Here is a 19,035-nt window from a genome sequence, read left to right as displayed (position 1 = left end):
TAAATTTACTGTAGATTGTTGGTACATTGGTGTTGTCGCTATTTTTATCCACTACAGTTCTTTTTTATACCGATTCTATACTTGCCTCAACTTTCAGAAACACAGTAATTGCTTTTGTAGCAAAAGAGTCAGGAAAACCAAGCACATTCTATATAGATAAGAATATAGAGTAAGCACATTTGCCAAATTGAATTTTCATTGAATTTGGAACACTTCATTTGGTGCTCTCTGGAATAATTTCTGGAATGTATTAATAAAGCTGACCTAGAGAAAATGAGCTGCTACAGTGAGAGGTCTGGTTATATTTATATCTTTCTCCATAAGCAGGTATTGTGTCATTGGTGCATCCACAAAATCTTCATTTCATGTACGATTTGTGTGTTTTTAGTTGATTAATTTATTTTCTCCTTTATACTATTAATTGTACATTATGCAGTTCAGGATGCAGCCTTAAATTCTGTAGAGTTGTGAAAAGACAAGGTACAGAATGATTCTGTAACCACCAGCATCCATTCCATCTTAAATCTTAAAGAACTACAGTAAAAAAGTTGAATTCAGGTGTTAGAGCCAAGTGCTTGCACGATCTTAAATGATCATGATCAGAGATCACTGAAACGTTTGGTGAAATCAAATAATGACAAATAAAGTGTTCAGGAGAATGTCTTTATGGAGTCCAAAGCAGTTTATACACATAAATCTCCCAAACAAAATGAAGAGCATAGTGAACATAGTGTACAAATACTGACATATAAACCTTATTATCAGATTTCCTAATCTGAATCTGCACAATTATTATTTCTGCTTGTTTTTCACGACTTTTACATTTTTAATCAAATTTAGAGCTCAATAATTGAAGAAACAGAACACTCACTTATTTGCTATATACTGTACCTATGACTGTTTGTATTTCACCTATGTCAAATAGTAGAAATCACCTCTTTTTATATACTAACGGATTAATTGCATCTGGAGAAAATCATCTGCAGTTTTTTTCCAGTGACAACATTTCAGCGTTTTGAAAAATTAAAATAGATTGCACTGCCTGCGCTCTCTTATGTTCTTTCTGCTCTTGTGACTATCCAGAGCTGAGAATATCCTCTATACACAGTCTGCCAATGAGATCCTATTGATATTAATTAAAGAAAATGAGAAATCATTAATTTTTTTTAAAGGACAACAATAGAATGCAATATTGGAATCACACTTTTTAAATGTTTTGTTTATTTGCTATTAACTATGATTAGCCTCAGAATGTAACCTTCATCACCCATTTGCACTCCTGCTGTTGTTCTGATGTCTATTTTTAGATATTGTTGATTATGTTACATGGACCTCCTGTCGGTCTTGTTATAAACACTCCCTAATGTCCACTTACTCTACTCCAATGTTGATACTGAGTACCCACATTTGCTTGCCATCTACTGTGGCAAAAACCAGAGAGAAAAAATTCTTCTGCAAGAGTAACGCAAAAAGTGCTTTTTCATTTTGTAAAAATTCAGTAGCTAGCGAAATGGATGAAGTTGGATGCTGTATTACTTTTGAAATATGAAATGATGAGCTATTTGAAAAGGGCTTTCAGAAAACAGAATTCTACAACAATTTTACTAAACTAGCCGAATAAGGCAAAAAAATGAGGCAGCTTCATAGATAAGTGAGGATGAGAAAAAGGGTCGAGGAAAAACAGTTCCAGTGTAATTTGTTGTGATGACTGAAGCCTCAAATTTTATGTAAATTTACTAATAGCTTTGCAATGCTTAACTCATTTCATTTGGACCAGAGACAGTTAGTGTTAATTACTGCCTAGTTCATGTGTTGATTATATAACCTATAAATAACAAAAACACCTTCAAAATGGATTATACACTGGATTATGCCATTGTGATAAATGAGTGACCTCTTGATGTTTATGTTCTGCTCTTTAGCGCTTTGAACTACTTTGGTTATGCACTAATTTTGAAGGCTCTTGGGAACTCATTTTACAATTGTTGTTCTTTTAGGATTTTTTAGTTTTGTATGTGATGGATTGTGGCTACTGTATATGGGACACAATGATTTGACTGGTGTGCAAAAGCCTACTGGCTTAATTGTAGGTGTATTGACCTCCTGGAGTTCCATCTGCTGTTGGGCAGTCCCCTATTACTTCTTTTCTCAGTGCAATCAGGCTGAAGATACACTGTCATTTTGGCATGTATGTTCAACACCCCCATCTGTGCAACACAGGCACCAAGATATCCACTGATAAACAGGCTGTCCCTGTCCGGTATAAGGCTGGCTGCTTGTGCTTTAACTTGGGTAGAAATTTAAGAATAGCATGGAAAATTAAGCTGATCTTGAGCTTTCAATTATGGTATTCAGCTTCATAAGGTGTAGCGGGTATAATCCTTAAATTTAGTAAATAAATTCCCAATCAAAGTTTTTTATTTAATTAAAATCCAGGGAATGAATAAGCCATTGCAATACAAAAATTCAAAAGAAAGTCAAAATTGATTTAAAATTTTTGCAACCAGATAATGCGAAATGTTTACATGTTACCATATAATCATATATCATGTTATCATACATTTCTTTTGACAAGTCTCTTAGCATCTCTACTGTGTTTGAGGGCTTTTTGTCATTGATACCATGAGAAAACCCAAGCATTCAGCCAAGACCTCAGAAAAACAATTCCAAACAATATCAAATTCCAAAATCAATTTCCAAACAACTGAAGGTAGAAGAAGCATCTGTATAAGCAATGGTATTTAAATCAAGATATTGGACCCACACTGCATTATTCAAGAAAGAGACACAAATTAACTCCTAAAGATTACCTACTGTAACACTGATTTGAAAAGTTCACCTGTACACCAAGATAACAAAAAAAGAAATTGGTCATGTAGACGACAGTTGCCAAGTATCTACACCCACCATAAAGAGCATGAACGTCTATACTCTATGACCAACATAAGAAATGTGATTAGCAGTATTTTAAAGCTGTATTCTTTGTTCTTTCTCAATTGTTTGACCACTGATGATCAGCAATATTAATCAGTGTGGACAAAAAAGTCAGGCTTTTAATTTGAAGAACATCATCACATACAAAGAGGTAGCAACATCAAGCAAAAGGGGTTCCTGCACTTCAGAAAATAGATGCCATGATGAGAAATATCAGCAGATATGCAACATATCAAGACATCAGACAGAATCTTGGACACAACTGGGTCTTTGAGCAGAACAATGATCCATGGCGTACATCCAAAAAAATAAAAAAGTAGATTAAAGACAACAGAGTGAAATACTTGGAGAGGCCATCACAAAACTCAGAATACCATAGAAAACTGACTGGGTAACAACAGTTGTTATTGTCTGGAGAAATGGTCAAAATTCTGTCAACACAAAAGCTTGTGGAAGGCTACATTTAAGCAATTACAAGAAAAAAGCACCAAATATGGATGGATATATGTAACCCACTAAAAATCGGATATGTTAAATAAAGCTGAAATATATTAGTCTCTTTGCTATTATTTGAAATTAACATTTATGGGGAAAATGTATACTGTATATCACAATTGACTTAATGCAGGAAATATATGATAACATGAAAGATGGAGTTGTGACAAAAAAAATTGTCTTTAGCCCAGGTATTTGTGTAGGTTTCAAGTATATGTTTTGTGGGATCCTGTTGAATGACCTATATATATACATGAAGGTAAATACTAAATTACTTTATATAAGTTTCTGGATTTTTTTTTTTTTTTTAAGGAAAAGGAAAGTGGTTTCTGTAGTTACTTTGGTGGAAGTTTGTAATTGCTATGTGTATTTAATCTGTATTACATATTCTATTCTCTTATTAAGGAATATAATAATACAATACTTTGGCTGAAGCTCAATCCAGGTCCCCAATGTAGATGTATTTCTTCAATGGGGACCTGTATAATTTATCTTATATATACATTAAATCAATCACTCTATCCAATTCAAGAAAGGGTCTAACAAAAAAGACCAGCATAATTTACTTTACTGGTGAATTGACAGAAATGTTGATAAAATGGAGAGCACTTTGTTTAATTTTTGGTTGATTGTTTTTTTTTTTATTTCTATCATTTTTCCAAATATTGCTCTTTTACATATCTGAGCCAGATTCCATCAGGATTAAACAGCTCTATACAGCTCTGATATGCAGTTAGATGATGAGTAGCTTTAATGAATTCAGTTTAATTATTAATTAAGCCGGCTGGGGCCCCTCGTGATCTCGTAATATTTGAAATAAGACTGTGTAATTAAACATTGATCAAAAATGTAGGTTTTGTTCTGTGACCAGGAATTCCGCACAGCACCAGGTTGCTACTGGGCAGGTTGGATTGAATCTGCAACCATTACAATCAGCATAAAATCCCCAGTATTTCTACTGTACATGCTGCAGTTTGTAGTATACTATAGAGTTGAGATCAGTGTATCTCAATAAAAACAATACTAATTTTTACTTCCTATGCTCCTGACCACTGTAGGTATTGACTAAGTGTTTTGTAGGATTCATTTTCAGTAAATCATACCTCTTGTGGGATTAAACGAATTACATGGGATGAGAGCTTTCCTATATAAACTCCATACAGAGCTCAACCACTGCATAAGGTGTACAGTAAAATGTTTCGAAATCCAACTGTTTGCTTGAACAGACTGTCGTTTATTAAAGCTATGAGCAATGTGGGATTTTACATTAAAATAATGTGAATGAATTGTAATGATATATCTTCTAAATATGGTATGGGCGAGATGAGGGGATAATGAGAAATGGTGTTTTCTTTCTTTCTGCTTGGCAGAGAGAAGAAAACCGGATTCTACCATCCAGTCGTTTCTACAGGGTGGTTCATTGTAAATTATTCTGTTTTCGAGCCTGGAAAAAATGTACAGTTCACTGAAAAGATCTACAATATTGAGAATATATATTGATTTTAAGATCACGGTTCGGGGACGCTTTTATTTGATCAAATAAGAGTTTATCCGAAGGCAGTGTTGCGCGCGACTCGCCCTCCCCTTCAACGCCTGTAGCAGCGACAGAGCCCAAGATCCGCCTGATGCCGTTCCGCTGTTTCCACGGTGAAATTCTCCTTCAGGAAGAATCCAAAAGCTGCTAATTAAAATAGCAAAGAGAAAGAGAGATCATTCCGAAAGGAAAAAATAAATTAATTAAAAGAAAAAAAAACACACAAGGTCAGATTGGAAGGAAAAGATTGGACAATTCGTAAAGAAAACTGCGGACCTGCTCCACGGTTTCGTTTGAAGAAAGCTCGGTAATGATTCGGTTTTGTTCTGTATACAGTGATGTATTTTAGCGTCTTAAGGCCAGGTTAATCGTGATGAAGCCGCATAGAGGAATTTAATCATTGAGGTTCAGCACCGACTGGACAGTTCCGCGGTCTCCCTTCGCATTGCTCTTTATGTCGCTGTCCAGCTCAGTTCATTCAGCTCAAAAGGCTACTGATTTGCGTTTTCACTCTCTCCCATTTCCCTCTCTCCCATTTCCCTCTCTCCCATTTCCCTCTCTCCCATTTCAGACATGTATGAAATGAATTAGTTGCAGTGTTATTTTGTGTTTATGTGAGACAGACAGATTGCTAGGAAGCTCGTTGGTCTCGAGCCACGATTCCGAATTAATCTCTTCTCTCCTCTTCTCATAGGAACAATTCATGGGGAAGCTGGTCCTCCAAAGGATGTAAAACGGTGCTTACAGATGCATCCCATACAAAATGCTTATGTGATCGCGTATCTACCTTCGCCATTTTGGCTCAACAACCTATAGAAATAGTAAGTATATTCTCTGAATTTCGTTTCCATCCAAATAAATTTAGAAATGAACGTGGGTGTACTTCAACCGGACAAGAACGATGTTTAGGATTGTAAAAATGTTAATCAACACTATCGGTGTCAATTCTCATCGCGATCTGCCTACGTGCGTACAGGAGTCCGTGTGTGCGTGAGTGTGTGTGCGCGCGATTGAGGGAGCGCGCGTGGGCGCATGATTCTTACCCTCGCTTGCCCACGAAATTGAATATGGTTTGTTTTAAGTATCATAAAACAGCAGAACACCTTTTATATAACGCTCTATTACCCAAGAACAACGCTGCAATGGTTATTACAGGTAGGGCGTTTCAAACAGAACAAAATGTGACCACATGTAGAACAAATAGTCTATGTTATGCAAACAGGACCAGAGACTGAGATTCCCATCATTGCAGTGTTCTGCTGACATATTACCACAACTAGCTTTTAAGTATTTGCAGAGGAAAAGATATATAGTGTGCTGTCAGTGGATTTCTTAGAATAAATCTTAAATTAAACGGAGCAGGTCATAAAGTGCGGAAGGTTTATTTTCTAATGTTTGGTGCTGAGCAGTGTTGCTACAATTCAAAATTAAAATCCAAATTCAAATTTTATTTGTCACATACTGTACATAGAAATGCAGTGAAATGCTTTAAGTTTTCGCATATCCCAGGTTATTATGAGCCTGGGGTCAGAGCGCAGGGTCAGCCATAGTACGGCGCCCCTGGAGCAGGTGAGGTTATGGGCCTTGCTCAAGGACTCAACGTTGATGTCTCAAGATATATCACAATACCATGACAGTCTATATTTTTTTTTTATTAATGAATTTTCTAATTCTGAACTGTTTTTTCCCAGGCTATGGAGTACTCAGGAGTCCCATCTGTGACACTGATTGTGGGCTGTGGCCTGTCTTGCATAGCTTTGATCACCCTGGCTGTAGTGTATGCTGTATTATGGAGGTAAATTTTGTTTAAATGCTGTATTGTTTAAAATTTAAATGCAAGGATTTGTCACATATTATTGTTATTGCTAATTTGAGAAATACATGAATTATTTAATTACATTACATGTTTTGTATTAGGTACATTAGGTCTGAAAGGTCCATCATACTGATCAACTTTTGCCTTTCAATCATCTGCTCCAATATCCTGATTTTGGTGGGACAGACACAAACCCATAATGCGGTAAAAAATATTCTCTACTTTCAGCATTTTGTCTTGATGTCTTTCTCTTTTTCACAAGCTAGATGATTTGTATTTCTCAGGCTTTATTCGCTCAGGTCAAGAATGTGGATCATTTTGAATTAAGAAAGACAGATTTTTGTTTCTGCTCTGAACAAACTCTGTCCTGTCATCTTAAGTGCAGTATACTGTATAAAGCTTTGTCTACAATGCATTAGCAAAATCTACAACACAAACAAGAAGTTAGGCTGTGACAAAAAGTAAACACTTTTATGTAATGCTACCAAGATTATGTTCCATATCGTTTTGCCTTTGTGTATTAACACAAAATGTTGCAGTGTATACAAAGGTAGACATAAAAAAATGTAATTAGTTAAACATTAAGCCTTACAGAAATACCCTTACTATCTTCATTCATGGTGCCTTTGAATGGATAACTAATATGCATTTGAATAACTAATGTTAACTAAAGCACCAAAGAATTTCAAATTTTAGAGACAGAAATTGTAATTCTGGAGCCCTTTATTTTAGGCCAAAGTTATACTGTTAGTTGTACTCTTAGCTAGCTGATTATGAGTAAAGTTGTTAGAAGGTGGGGAAAAACTTATTTGTTGATGGTAGCAGATAACACAGCTAATAACACACAAGTACTCATTTTTTCTATAAAGCTGTCTGAAAGTACAAAATGAAAATTCCTGGTGCGGAACAGAACTATTGTATAATTAACAATTAATATCCAAGAAAAGGTTTTACTTTACTAGTGAATGCCAGTAGGAAGCAAGGGGGTTACTTCTGGTGGTCTGATGGGAAAATAAAACATTAATGACTGCTACCTCAGCAGCATTCCCTGCAATGTGGTAAAAAAAAATTAGAGAGAAATGGGGGCATTACCACAGCTGTGTGCAATTTCATTTGATTTTGATGTGAAATTAATTGGACTTTTCTACAAAAAAATTGCATAATACTAAAAAGTACAACTACAAGCAGTTGGGCAAGAGAAAAAACTTTGAAGGTGAAAATGTAAAAGTAAGGCTGTATTTCTCTTTTTTTCATGTACATTTACTTGAGTAGGAGTACTGTACATGAAAAAAGGTATGAAAATTTAAAAGTATAGACCTTCCAAATTAGTTCTAAGGTATAGTTTAAATGTTGCATATTATTGAGTAGAACTGTATAGTGTAATATTGAAGTACTCACTAAAAGTAGTTTACTGTATGTGATAATGTAATATAGTGTTTTCTTTCGCTGGTCATGTTAACTTGGTAACAAATGACAAAACCTATAACCAGGGACAGGGATGCCAGGGATGGCCAATGTTTTTGATGACTAGTAATAAATGTTAGTATATAGGCAGTTGAAAAAACAAAATACACTGTCTTGGTTAGGTTTTGGGCCACCATAAAAACAGCTTTAGTGCACTTTGGCATAGATTCAGTGATGATAGACCACCATTCTTACAAAAGAATTCACTGTTTGTGTTTTGATAAAATCCCATAATTATTTCAAGATCTGGTGTCTGCAAAGGCCAAAGCATATGATTTACATAATTGTCGTACTCATCAAACCAATTAATGACCTCTCACGCACAGTGGATGGATGTAGAATAACTTTGTATTAATTTGCAGTGACCTTTCCATGTAAGGTATCAAGTGGACCAAAACAATTCTGGCAACATGCCTCTACTCAGCATTTCAGAGCCAGAGGACCTCCCCTCACTGTATTATTACGCATTCAGGCCTTTACCAATCTCTTAGTGTAGGCCACACATGTACCCACCTATTTGTTGACAACGTGATTTTGACAGCTCTTTACTTGGTGTTTATGCAGTGCAGCCATAGTATAATATCCCTTAGTCTAGTTGTGCTTGGATTGATCATGCTGACACGTACTGTATTGACATTTTTAGAAATACAGTTTTTCTTCAGTTTCTCATTACATAACACACTAATGCTAAGGCTAATAATAATAATAATAATAATAATAATAATAATAATAATAATAATAATAATAATAATAATAATAATTATTATTATTATTATTATTATTATTATTGTTGTTGTTGTTGTTGTTGTTGTTGTTATTATCATATAGTATCTTAAATTTAAACATTAAATGTGAAGTTGCTTTCAGATAATGTGAATTGTTATAAGTGTTGTACAGATATAAGAATCAGAATCAGAAGAATCAGAAGGGCCTTTGTTTTCAAGTATGTTTTCACATACAAGGATTTTTTTCTAGTACAGGAGCTCCACAGACAGAATGGCAATGATAAGATATGAACACATATATATATAATAGACAGTTGTATGTACAGTGGAAAAAAAGAATGTGCAAATTGAAATATAAATGTGCAAATTGAAGTATACTGTAGATGTGCAAATTCAAATATCAAATTAAAATTTAAATGAGTCCTTGTAAACAATGTAAGAATAGGGTTTGTTCTGTGTATGTTAGGTGTTCATCAGATGTATGTTAAGTGTTCATCATATGGATTGCCCAAGGGAAGAAACTGTTCCTATATCTGGTCGTTTTGGTGCTCAGGGCTCTGTAGCGTCGACCAGATGGCAACAGTTCAAAGAGTGAGTGTGCTGGATGAGGGGTCCAGAAAACAGCCCTGGGGGCGCCAGTGCTGATGGTGCGGGTGCTAGATTTGACTTTTCCCAGTCGCACTGAATATACTGAATTGAATTTAAATTTATGCATTAGCATTACCATGATTGAATGTTTGCTTTTGACCACAAATTCCAACCCTGTTTTACTGATGTCTTAATGCTGATGCCGCTTTAGTCATTGTTCAGCAGTCTTTTAAACAGATTTATGCCTGTTGAAAGAATGGAGTGGTCAGGCTGTTACCTTTTTACACTGAATACATTTTCGGTTGTGATCAAAAGATTAACATTGACCAAATATCAGAATTTCAGTTTTAATTGTATGGTATATCAAAATGTGGTAAAACTTTTGTTTGAACCCATCTATTTCTTTAAATAATTATAAATATTGGAACATATGACTGACGTGTTTCTTGTTGCGTAGGCAGTGAAAATCTATTTTCGGTATGACCCCTATTTTTTTACCTGTGAAGACTGCATTTGTTGTTTAAAAATGATAAACCATAATCAAGACCAGAGAGCAAACCAAGAGAAAAGCAAAGCAATTTTAAAGCTGAAAAGAGTGCACAAAGCCACTGGCCAAGCACTGAGCATAGACAATAAAACAATTTGGAATGTCCTGAAAAAAGAAAGTCACTGGTGCACTAACAATTAGTCATCAAAAAGGTTTTTCAAGGAAAACAACTTTTCAAGCTGTAAAGAAAAATTACAAAAACACCTTTCGGTAACATGACTAACAATCTCCACAGGGCAGGTCTGAAAGTTTGAAGGCCATCTCACAAGATGCAAAATGCTCATTAGCATTTATAATTGGTAGGTGAAATTTGCAAAGAAATACAGAGGTGAGCCACAACACTTCTGTAAAGAGGATTATCCATACCAAAGTGATGCATAATCCAAAGTGTCTAAAGTGGCATCAGCATTAAGATCTAGGAGTTTGTCAAAAACAAACATTCAATCATGGTAATGCTTATTATCCAAAATATACATGGCGTAGGATTGCATGACTGCTTCTGGAACAGGCTCACTAGTCTATATTGATGATATAACTCATGATGGTTGCAGTAGAATGAAGATAAGATATACCTTTGTTTGTCCCACAATGGGGAAATTTCTCATTGCTGTATCGTACTATATGCCTCAGCATTCAGAAGTCTACAGAAACATTGCCAATTTATGCATCCAATCTGGGACAAACTTCATCATGCAGCAATGACCCACAGCACACTGCCTCTGGTTCAGGCTCTTTAATCTTTATTGATATTGTAACTCATGATATTAGCAAAAGAATTAATGTAGAACTCTACAGAAGCATTACATTTACCAGTTTACCAGAGCCAACCATTTGGTGAAATCAGCTTGATGCAGTTATTGCAACCAAATATGAAGTGTTATCAGTGTCTTGTTTTTTGCTTACATAAAAATTGCAAAAAAAAAAGTTGCCAGGTTTGAAGTTGTCTAAGGCATCTAGATGTACATGTCAGGGAATGCAAGCTGAAATTCTGATCTATCATTGCATATTCATCTACCAAACTTAAGCCTCAGTGTCTTCATTGTCTATCAAAAACAATTGACTTAGCCTCGTAAACATTTGACTTAACACTCTAAAGCCTGTGGGCCGTGCAGCCATTTTTAAAGTTAGAAGCTTTTTTCCTGATTAGTAAACCTTTAATGTTGCAATTATGGCTCTAATGTCTACGTAAGTTTGCCATCCATAAAATCATTCAGAGCCAACAGACCTGTAGATAAAACAGCTTAGAAAGCTAGATCTTTGTCAGAGTTGTACTAGACAGAGTAGGCAAGACTGAGTAGTCAAGCTGTTCCTTTTTGCAATTGGCAAAATTTTACAAATTGTGCGTTGACAGAATACAGCAGAGCAGTCCAAAGCTCAGCCCCGGGGTCAAATAGCCCACGGGTTCCCCATCAGAATGTATTGTGCTCCATAGGCAAATGCCTTGTTGTTTTTCCTTTCATGTGACAGTTGGAGAAGAATGTGTTAAAACTGTTAACTAAAATGCACCAACTACACCTGCAAATGCATTGACAGAATGGTATTTAGTCATGGCTACAGTCAAAAATACCCCTTTGAAAAAGGTTTGGATACAGTATATGTGTACTGTATACCTTTGTATATTTTAGCATTTTAGTGTAAAGTACTTGATATTCTATGTATATAATTTTTTTCTAAATTCATCATTTAAGTTAAAACGTTAACACTGTCAACTTTATTAAGTTACATTGCTGATTATTAAATTTAATTACTGCTGGAAGATGACCATGCTCTTGCAGTGATTCCGATAGAAATTGAAAATTGCCCTAAGTTATAACATGCTCCTGACTGCACTCCACTGGAGACTGTTGATGGTGTTGTAGATTAAAATGCTTCTCTCTGTGCACCCGTGTATTCTGTAACCATGTATGCACCAAAATTATTTTAGAAGTCAGGAAAGCTTTCTGAAAACACAGGTTGCAGTTGTAGTGGATAGGTTGCTGATCCCTATAGACACTCCTGGTCTCTCAATCGTTTACTTTTTTCCTTATTTCCTATCTTTCTTTTTTGAAGGAAGCACAGTAAGAGAATGTATAAGGAATGTGACATTTTATTTATATTCATAATAAACACTGGGTCATGGCAGTTGGCATGAGAATATCTGGAAAATTATTATCTGGTAAAATACTATGCAAGGATTTTATAATATTATACAAAATATGTAATATTTAATTACATGTCAGTTATAATTAATTAACAGAAGGCAAGATATGCAGTACAGTCAGTGTGTGAAGGGCAAAATTGTTTCATTAAATAAATTAAAAATTCATTTAAAGTACAAAATATTTAACTGTTTCATGGCACATAGTAATGCTGTACTAAACATTTTATATCACTGGCTTTTGTTAGGGAAATATACTTTTTGCTCTGGCACACATGCATTTCTGAAATGTTACTCAAATAATGTATTTACTGTATTTGGTGCTATAAAGCCTTTTGCCAAAGCTGAAATGATTAAAGAGGGAGCAGAGAAATCGAAGAACATATCATTTGCTTAGAGGAGGTGGTGACTCACTCTCAGTATGGTCTCTGTATAGTTAGTCTGGTAACAGGCATGACAATGCTTTGCATTGTGCTAAGGTACAGTACATGTTCAGGCTTTGACAACAGTACATCATGTATGCCATATGGGTGCAGTCAATAATTACCTTATAATTACCTCAAAGTGTATCCTCCTAGCACTACAAAGTTATCAGTCTATCTTGTCAGTTGTCAATGTACAAAGTATTCACCTTCCTTCTCATTAATTGGCTAAATGCTTTGTGATCTTTGATAGGCAGTTTTATTTGTGCCTTTTTCAAATATGAGTGCTGTTGTTTATACAGTACCTCATGCTGTCCAAGGGTAGTTTTTCTTTCTGTTTCCTGGTTTGTTTTCATATCTTTCACGAGATAATGCAACCTCAAGCTTACCTCTGTTTTGGTTGTTGGTAGAGTTTATTTGGATCCTCATTTGATTAATGGTAGTAACAGAGAGCTGACACAAGCACTTCTTTAACTATAGTCCTTCAGGACTGTATGTCAAGCAGAGACTGACAGCTTTCAGCATTTGTGTTTTGTTGATGGTGAGGGAGTTGATTCTAGCCTGGTTCTGTCTGTCTCCTTTCCTAAAACACCACCATGTAGTTCTTTTTCACAAAGCATCAGAATTGGGCTCAGTGGATTCATCATTCCTGGATGAACCAGTCTGTGCCAGTCCGTTTTTTAATCTCCCAGGTAATCATGCACTCCAATGAAAGAGCAGCTGACAATAGCAAACATTGCACAGATATGACTCCCACGGGTCTCTCTAACCGGAAGTGCGCTGAATGAATTATGGCTGAGCTCAGGCTGCAGTCCGCACTGTCTCCATGGTGCTGTATCTAAGGCTGCCAGTACATTGCATTTATTATTAGCTTTCTCTCTCTTGTTCATGTATTTTTCCTCTATTTATCTCCCTTGCTGTATTTCTTTTTACCACTGCAAAACGTAAGGCCAGTATTTGTATATGTCTTGTCCTTAACTTAATTCTTAAAGAAAATCTACATGGAACTATTTATATCGTGTAGTGAATCATGTTGGTTGGGTCTAAGACATCCTTTTACATCCTTACCCACTGACATTAAGTCAAGATCAGGAAGGTAATGTGACATTGGTAGCACAATGGTAGTCTCATTTTGGACTAAAATTGATGGTACTGTAGAAACTAATTCCTAATTCCAGGAAAATAGAAGCATTTTTTTGTCCTAGATTCATAAGTAATATTGTTAAACTAGAACTAAGACATACAGTAAGCCAGGTTATCCTGCAGATTGCAAAATGTCAGCGAAAACCTATTTATCGGTTAATGAAATAAGTTTTTAAGGTTTAGTTGAGAAACAGAACGTGATGATATTAAATACATTTCTTGGGCATTTCTTAAGTTTTATTTTAGTACAGTATTCAGGTCTATGAAGGTAGATGTTTGAAAAAATGTGAGAAAGCGTTTTTTTTTTGTTTGTTTGTTTTTAACAAGTGAGTATAACTAATAAAGGAATTGTGGAAAAGCTCACAATTTAATGACTATTACAACCTAGACATAACTAGATATAACCTGCACGTTTGTGATGGTCTTTTCACTGTAACAAATTTTAGCATATTTGGGTTTGTATACTGTCATACATGAAGTGTAAATTTAAAGTTAGTAAACTCAAGTGAATATCAATATTTTGTTGATCATTCCTTTTTCCAATGGCAAACTATACTCTGCCTTTCTGGCATTTGATGCAACAGCCTGCTATTCACATTTTCTTATTAGTGAAGTTTAAACTAGTGATGTTTATATAATCTAATATCCATTATAAACTTATTTTAATCAAACATGTATTTCATGAAGAATCTTTACTAATATACACTTAGCATAAACATTTTCGTTTCATCTACACACAAAACGTAATCATCCCTAGTGATCTACTAGTAAAATACTTTTTATTTCACATAACTGTGGTATTAATCAAGATTTGAAATATCTATAAAGCAGGCCTCAAAATCCTATTGCCACTAGTCCAATAATTCTCACCCCAACATTCTCAGCATCAGCTGCTTTGGACTTTAACCAGACAGTGCACTGCCTCTGTTGCCATAGATACAGATATGGTAGGCTTATGATCCCCAGCAATTTTCTAGCAACATACACTCAATTTCAGGAAGGGTTCAGCACTAGTGGCAGCAGTTCTATACAGGTTCAGTAGGTCTGGTAGGTCGGTCTGTTAGCTGTAGTCTGGTAAGTTTAGGTGGTCTGGGTGAAAAGTTAGTCCTAAATCATAGGTTGTGAGAAATTCAGTTCAAACACTCAGTGTCAAATTTCCCTTGCTCAACAGAGTTGTCATCTGCTAGTGACATTTATGCAATGTAAATTGTCCTTAATTTTAAATTGTTAACTAGTAAAGCAGCTGCAAACTTAATCCACATTTAAACATGCTGAATATGGTGAAGACTAAAATATTTTAAAATAACCCAACATTACCTACATGTTGAACGTTCCATTCCTGATTTTTTCCTGCTTATAATCGCCATTCTATTTAGAAGACTTTCCACTAGATTCTGAAATTAGATTTCATGGCTTTGGTGATTTGCCCCATCAGCCACCAGATAATTAGTGAGATCAGGTATTGATGCTGGATGAGAAAGTTTGGGGTTTAGACAGCATTCCAGTTCATCCCAAAGGTCTTCTACACTAAGCATACACTGTTTATATATACACTATCAATAGCTGCATTATATCCAGAAGAGAAATGTACTGTAATAAATGTAATAAACATGTTTCTTTTCTTAGATGGAGGAATGGCCAATGAAATTACTGTTCAGTGCTGTTAGAGTTTTTTAAATGACAGTATATGCCTGAACAGATTTGTACTGCCACATGTACAGTATATACAAAGTTTATATTTCTGGTGTTTAAATCAATGCAAATGTTTCTCCCTGCATGTGTGCCATTGCTTAGATTGAATGGGCTTCCAATGAGTTTAGCTTACTATATAGCTGTAGGAATAGATTTTAAATTTATATTTACATGCTTTAGAACCAAAAAGCAGACTGGAACTCTGTCTTGACTGATTTGACCCTGTCCATTAAATGCATTAAACCTCTAATTTGTAAATATGCAGTAGCATTTTCTGATTCTTTAGACCCCTTAAAATGCATGACCCTGATTTACATGGTTACCGACAGTCTGCTGTGCATCCAAATTGAGTTTTTCAATAGCAATTTAGCAAACAGCTCAAGACCTTTGAATGATGTACAGCCCCACCCTCATTGCTTAGATGTCATTAAATAAAAGACAAAAAACAATAGCAAATATACACAACATATATACAAAAACAAATATACACAGGGTTGTTATAGAATAGGGTCTTTTTGAGCTTGGTTTTCTGAGCAGTGTGCTATTGAAGTGTATTCGGGTTGTTTGTATATTCTATGACTAAACAGACCCCGTTTTGTCTGTTTGATGCCACTGATGCCCCCATCCCCCACCCCACCAACTCCCACCAACCCCCAACACCCACCCCTCACACCCCACCCTGTCATATGTATAGGGCATCTGCACGATGACTACAGCTTTTCTACACTTTTTCTTCCTGGCATCATTTTGCTGGGTTCTGACTGAGGCCTGGCAGTCCTACATGGCTGTAACAGGAAAGGTGCGGACCAGGCTCATCCGAAAACGCTTTCTCTGTCTGGGTTGGGGTGAGTATCGTGCTATCCAGAGTCTTGCTATGTCAGCTACTGCCTGTCTTACTCTATTGTACAGTGTTTGTGCAATGTTGTTATCAGTCCATAGAGATTCACCTCAATTTTAACATTCATTCCAGCCTTATCTTTCTCTGTAATCTTAGCTGGATTGCAAAAAGTTTATAATACACAATTACAATATACAAATACCCAATATTTGCAGTTTGGATCATTTTACCTTAAATATAACCATACATGGTATTGAATATGGGTTATTAAGTAGTCACTTCATTGATAAGACCAATTAAAAAGTTTTGTAAACGCACTCATTGTCTATTGATTTAGAGTAATGTATGTACAACAAGGCCATCTTTGTTATAAATTAAAGAATGGGGAAAAGGTGAAGAGGGAAATGAAAAGAACTGCAAGAATCCATTCTGTATTACGGTATATTCTTTTTGAAGTCTGCCTCAAGATATATATGATAATAAGCCTAACTACAAGAAGCTTACAGTCTTTTGAAGAATCATTTGAGTAAAGCAGCACCACATTTAAGGCTCTGTTATATGTAGGCACAAACATGACTGGATATAATTCTGGTGTATTGATAATTTGGTTGGATATAAGCAAAAATGAACATGCCACATGCAGTGTTTTTAATAATCTGCATGCACCATTATGAAAATTGAATTAAGGTGTGTGAGCCAACTCTGAATAAAGAAACCTCACTTAAACTTAAATATTGATATACCTTTTTAACTTAAAGGTTCAATAAAAAAGGTTCAATCTTTTTTATGTCTTTTTAGGACTATTACACATACAGTACCCAGGGAAATATGTAGGACATGATAAAAATGTTTTAAGCCATTTCACTGACTATTTCAGTTGAAAGAAGTCTAACAGACATTTAACAAATAAAAGAAATACGTCTAACAGACAATTAAACAAAGTCTGTAAGCCTGTCTAAACGAAAAGTCCATCCACTAGAACGCTAATTATTTTTGTTTTTCTGTCATTTTAAAGGTTTGCCTGCCTTGGTGGTTGCCATCTCAATAGGATTTACAAAAGCCAAAGGCTATGGGACACCACAATAGTAAGACCACCGACACATACACATGCAAACACACTCAACCACTCTCTGCTTGGCTCTGAACATGTTAGTAACTGATGAGAACTATAATGGGAATTTGCTAATGATTAGTATTCATTTGTGCAGTTGTTGGCTCTCCCTGGAGGGAGGACTGCTATATGCATTTGTTGGACCTGCTGCTGCAGTGGTGCTTGTAAGTTTACTTTGTCATTCCTTTTTTGTTTCTTATAAATGAGTGTTGTCATGGTTAATCATTTAACATATATTTGAACACTATGCATAATTGTGACAACTAAATTAAACCCCAACTTGATCCCCATATTAGGTTGAGCACAACAAAATCTTTTTCTAAGCTTTCCCAGCTTCAACACATTTCCATTAATTGCTGAACCCCCTGTTCATGATTTAATAACCCCATGCTTAGATGATTCTAATTCCCTCTTCTTTAAGTAAACATGGTAAAATCCTAAATAGAATCAAATACATTCAATATTTAATTGCTCCTTAATAATGCCAGACATACAGCACACATTGTACCTGCACTCCAACAGTTACACTGATTGCCCATTTTTGCACAAGAATAAAAGTTCTTATTCTCCCATGCAAAACACAATATGTCCTAGCTCCTATAGCCCTCTGCTCAGACATGGGGAGACATAGAGAGAAAGATACGTGAAGTATGGCATTTTTCTTTTGTAATAATTGTTTTTTGTAATAATTGTACATTCTTCTTAGCAAAATGCCTCCAGTTCCTGTAAATCTTTTGGTTCTCTTGCACAAACTGCACATTTGAGATCTCCCCAAAGTGGCTCAATGGTATTGAGGTAGTCTGCTGTAGCCAATGGAGGGTCAGCCTTGCCTTGTGCTTTGGATCATTGTCATGTTGAAACATCCATGAGCATCCGATGCGCAGCTTTCGTGCTGTAGAATGCAAATTGTCTGCCAGTATTGTCTGATAACATGTTGCATTCATCTTGCTATCATTTTTTACTAACTTCCCTCTGCCACTGGAGCTCACACAGCCTTATAACATAAGAGATCCACCACTATGCCTTACAGTGGGGATGGTGTACAGTATTTATCAGTAGGCCTTGTTGACTCCGCTCTAAACATAGTTTTTATGGTTGTGAGTATAAAGTTTAATTTTTGTTGCATCGCACCAAATAACTGCTCCAGAGGCTGTGAGGCTTGTCTAGGCGTAACCTTTTTGTGGCATGGGCACGGTAATGTTTTTTTCCTGACAACTCGACCATGCAGGTTATTTGTGTTCAAGTTCCTGTTTATTTTGCTCCTTGAAACAACAACACAACTTTTTTCCAGAGAAGGTTGTATTTCTCTCAACGTTGTTCACCTATCTCAAAGTTCAACTATCTTATCATGCAGGTCCATTGGCAGTTCTTTTGTCACCTCATTTGTCAGCTGGGATCCTCACTGACTGTTTATGCACAAACGCTAATTACACTTATAATTATATAAGTCACGTGTGTGGAAACTTCAGTCTAATGGCCATTTAAACCTTTGTGTGTCAACCTGTGTGTTTATAATTTGGCCAAACATTCAAGGATTTTTAAACTTTTGATCAGGGTTGTTTAGGTGATTTCAGTTATTATTAGGTGTT

The 19,035-nt window shown here is 35.6% G+C and overlaps 1 protein-coding gene across 5 annotated transcripts in view; it reads left to right on the top strand.

Moving 5' to 3' along the window:
* Positions 1-19,035, top strand: part of adgrb3 (adhesion G protein-coupled receptor B3) — a 152,177-nt gene that overhangs the window by 124,093 nt on the left and 9,049 nt on the right. For all 5 annotated transcript variants that reach the window (XM_047816627.1, XM_047816630.1, XM_047816628.1 and 2 more), the window contains 6 exons: positions 5,658-5,784; positions 6,655-6,758; positions 6,881-6,983; positions 16,192-16,342; positions 17,351-17,420; positions 17,544-17,610. In XM_047816627.1, coding sequence (XP_047672583.1) covers positions 5,658-5,784; positions 6,655-6,758; positions 6,881-6,983; positions 16,192-16,342; positions 17,351-17,420; positions 17,544-17,610 — 622 coding nt within the window. The remainder of the gene's footprint in view (positions 1-5,657; positions 5,785-6,654; positions 6,759-6,880; positions 6,984-16,191; positions 16,343-17,350; positions 17,421-17,543; positions 17,611-19,035) is intronic.

Source organism: Tachysurus fulvidraco, chromosome 7, assembly GCF_022655615.1.
Source record: "Tachysurus fulvidraco isolate hzauxx_2018 chromosome 7, HZAU_PFXX_2.0, whole genome shotgun sequence".
Taxonomy (NCBI): Eukaryota; Metazoa; Chordata; class Actinopteri; order Siluriformes; family Bagridae; genus Tachysurus; species Tachysurus fulvidraco.
Note: the sequence above shows the minus strand (reverse complement) of the source record. Positions and strands in the feature narration are given on the sequence as shown.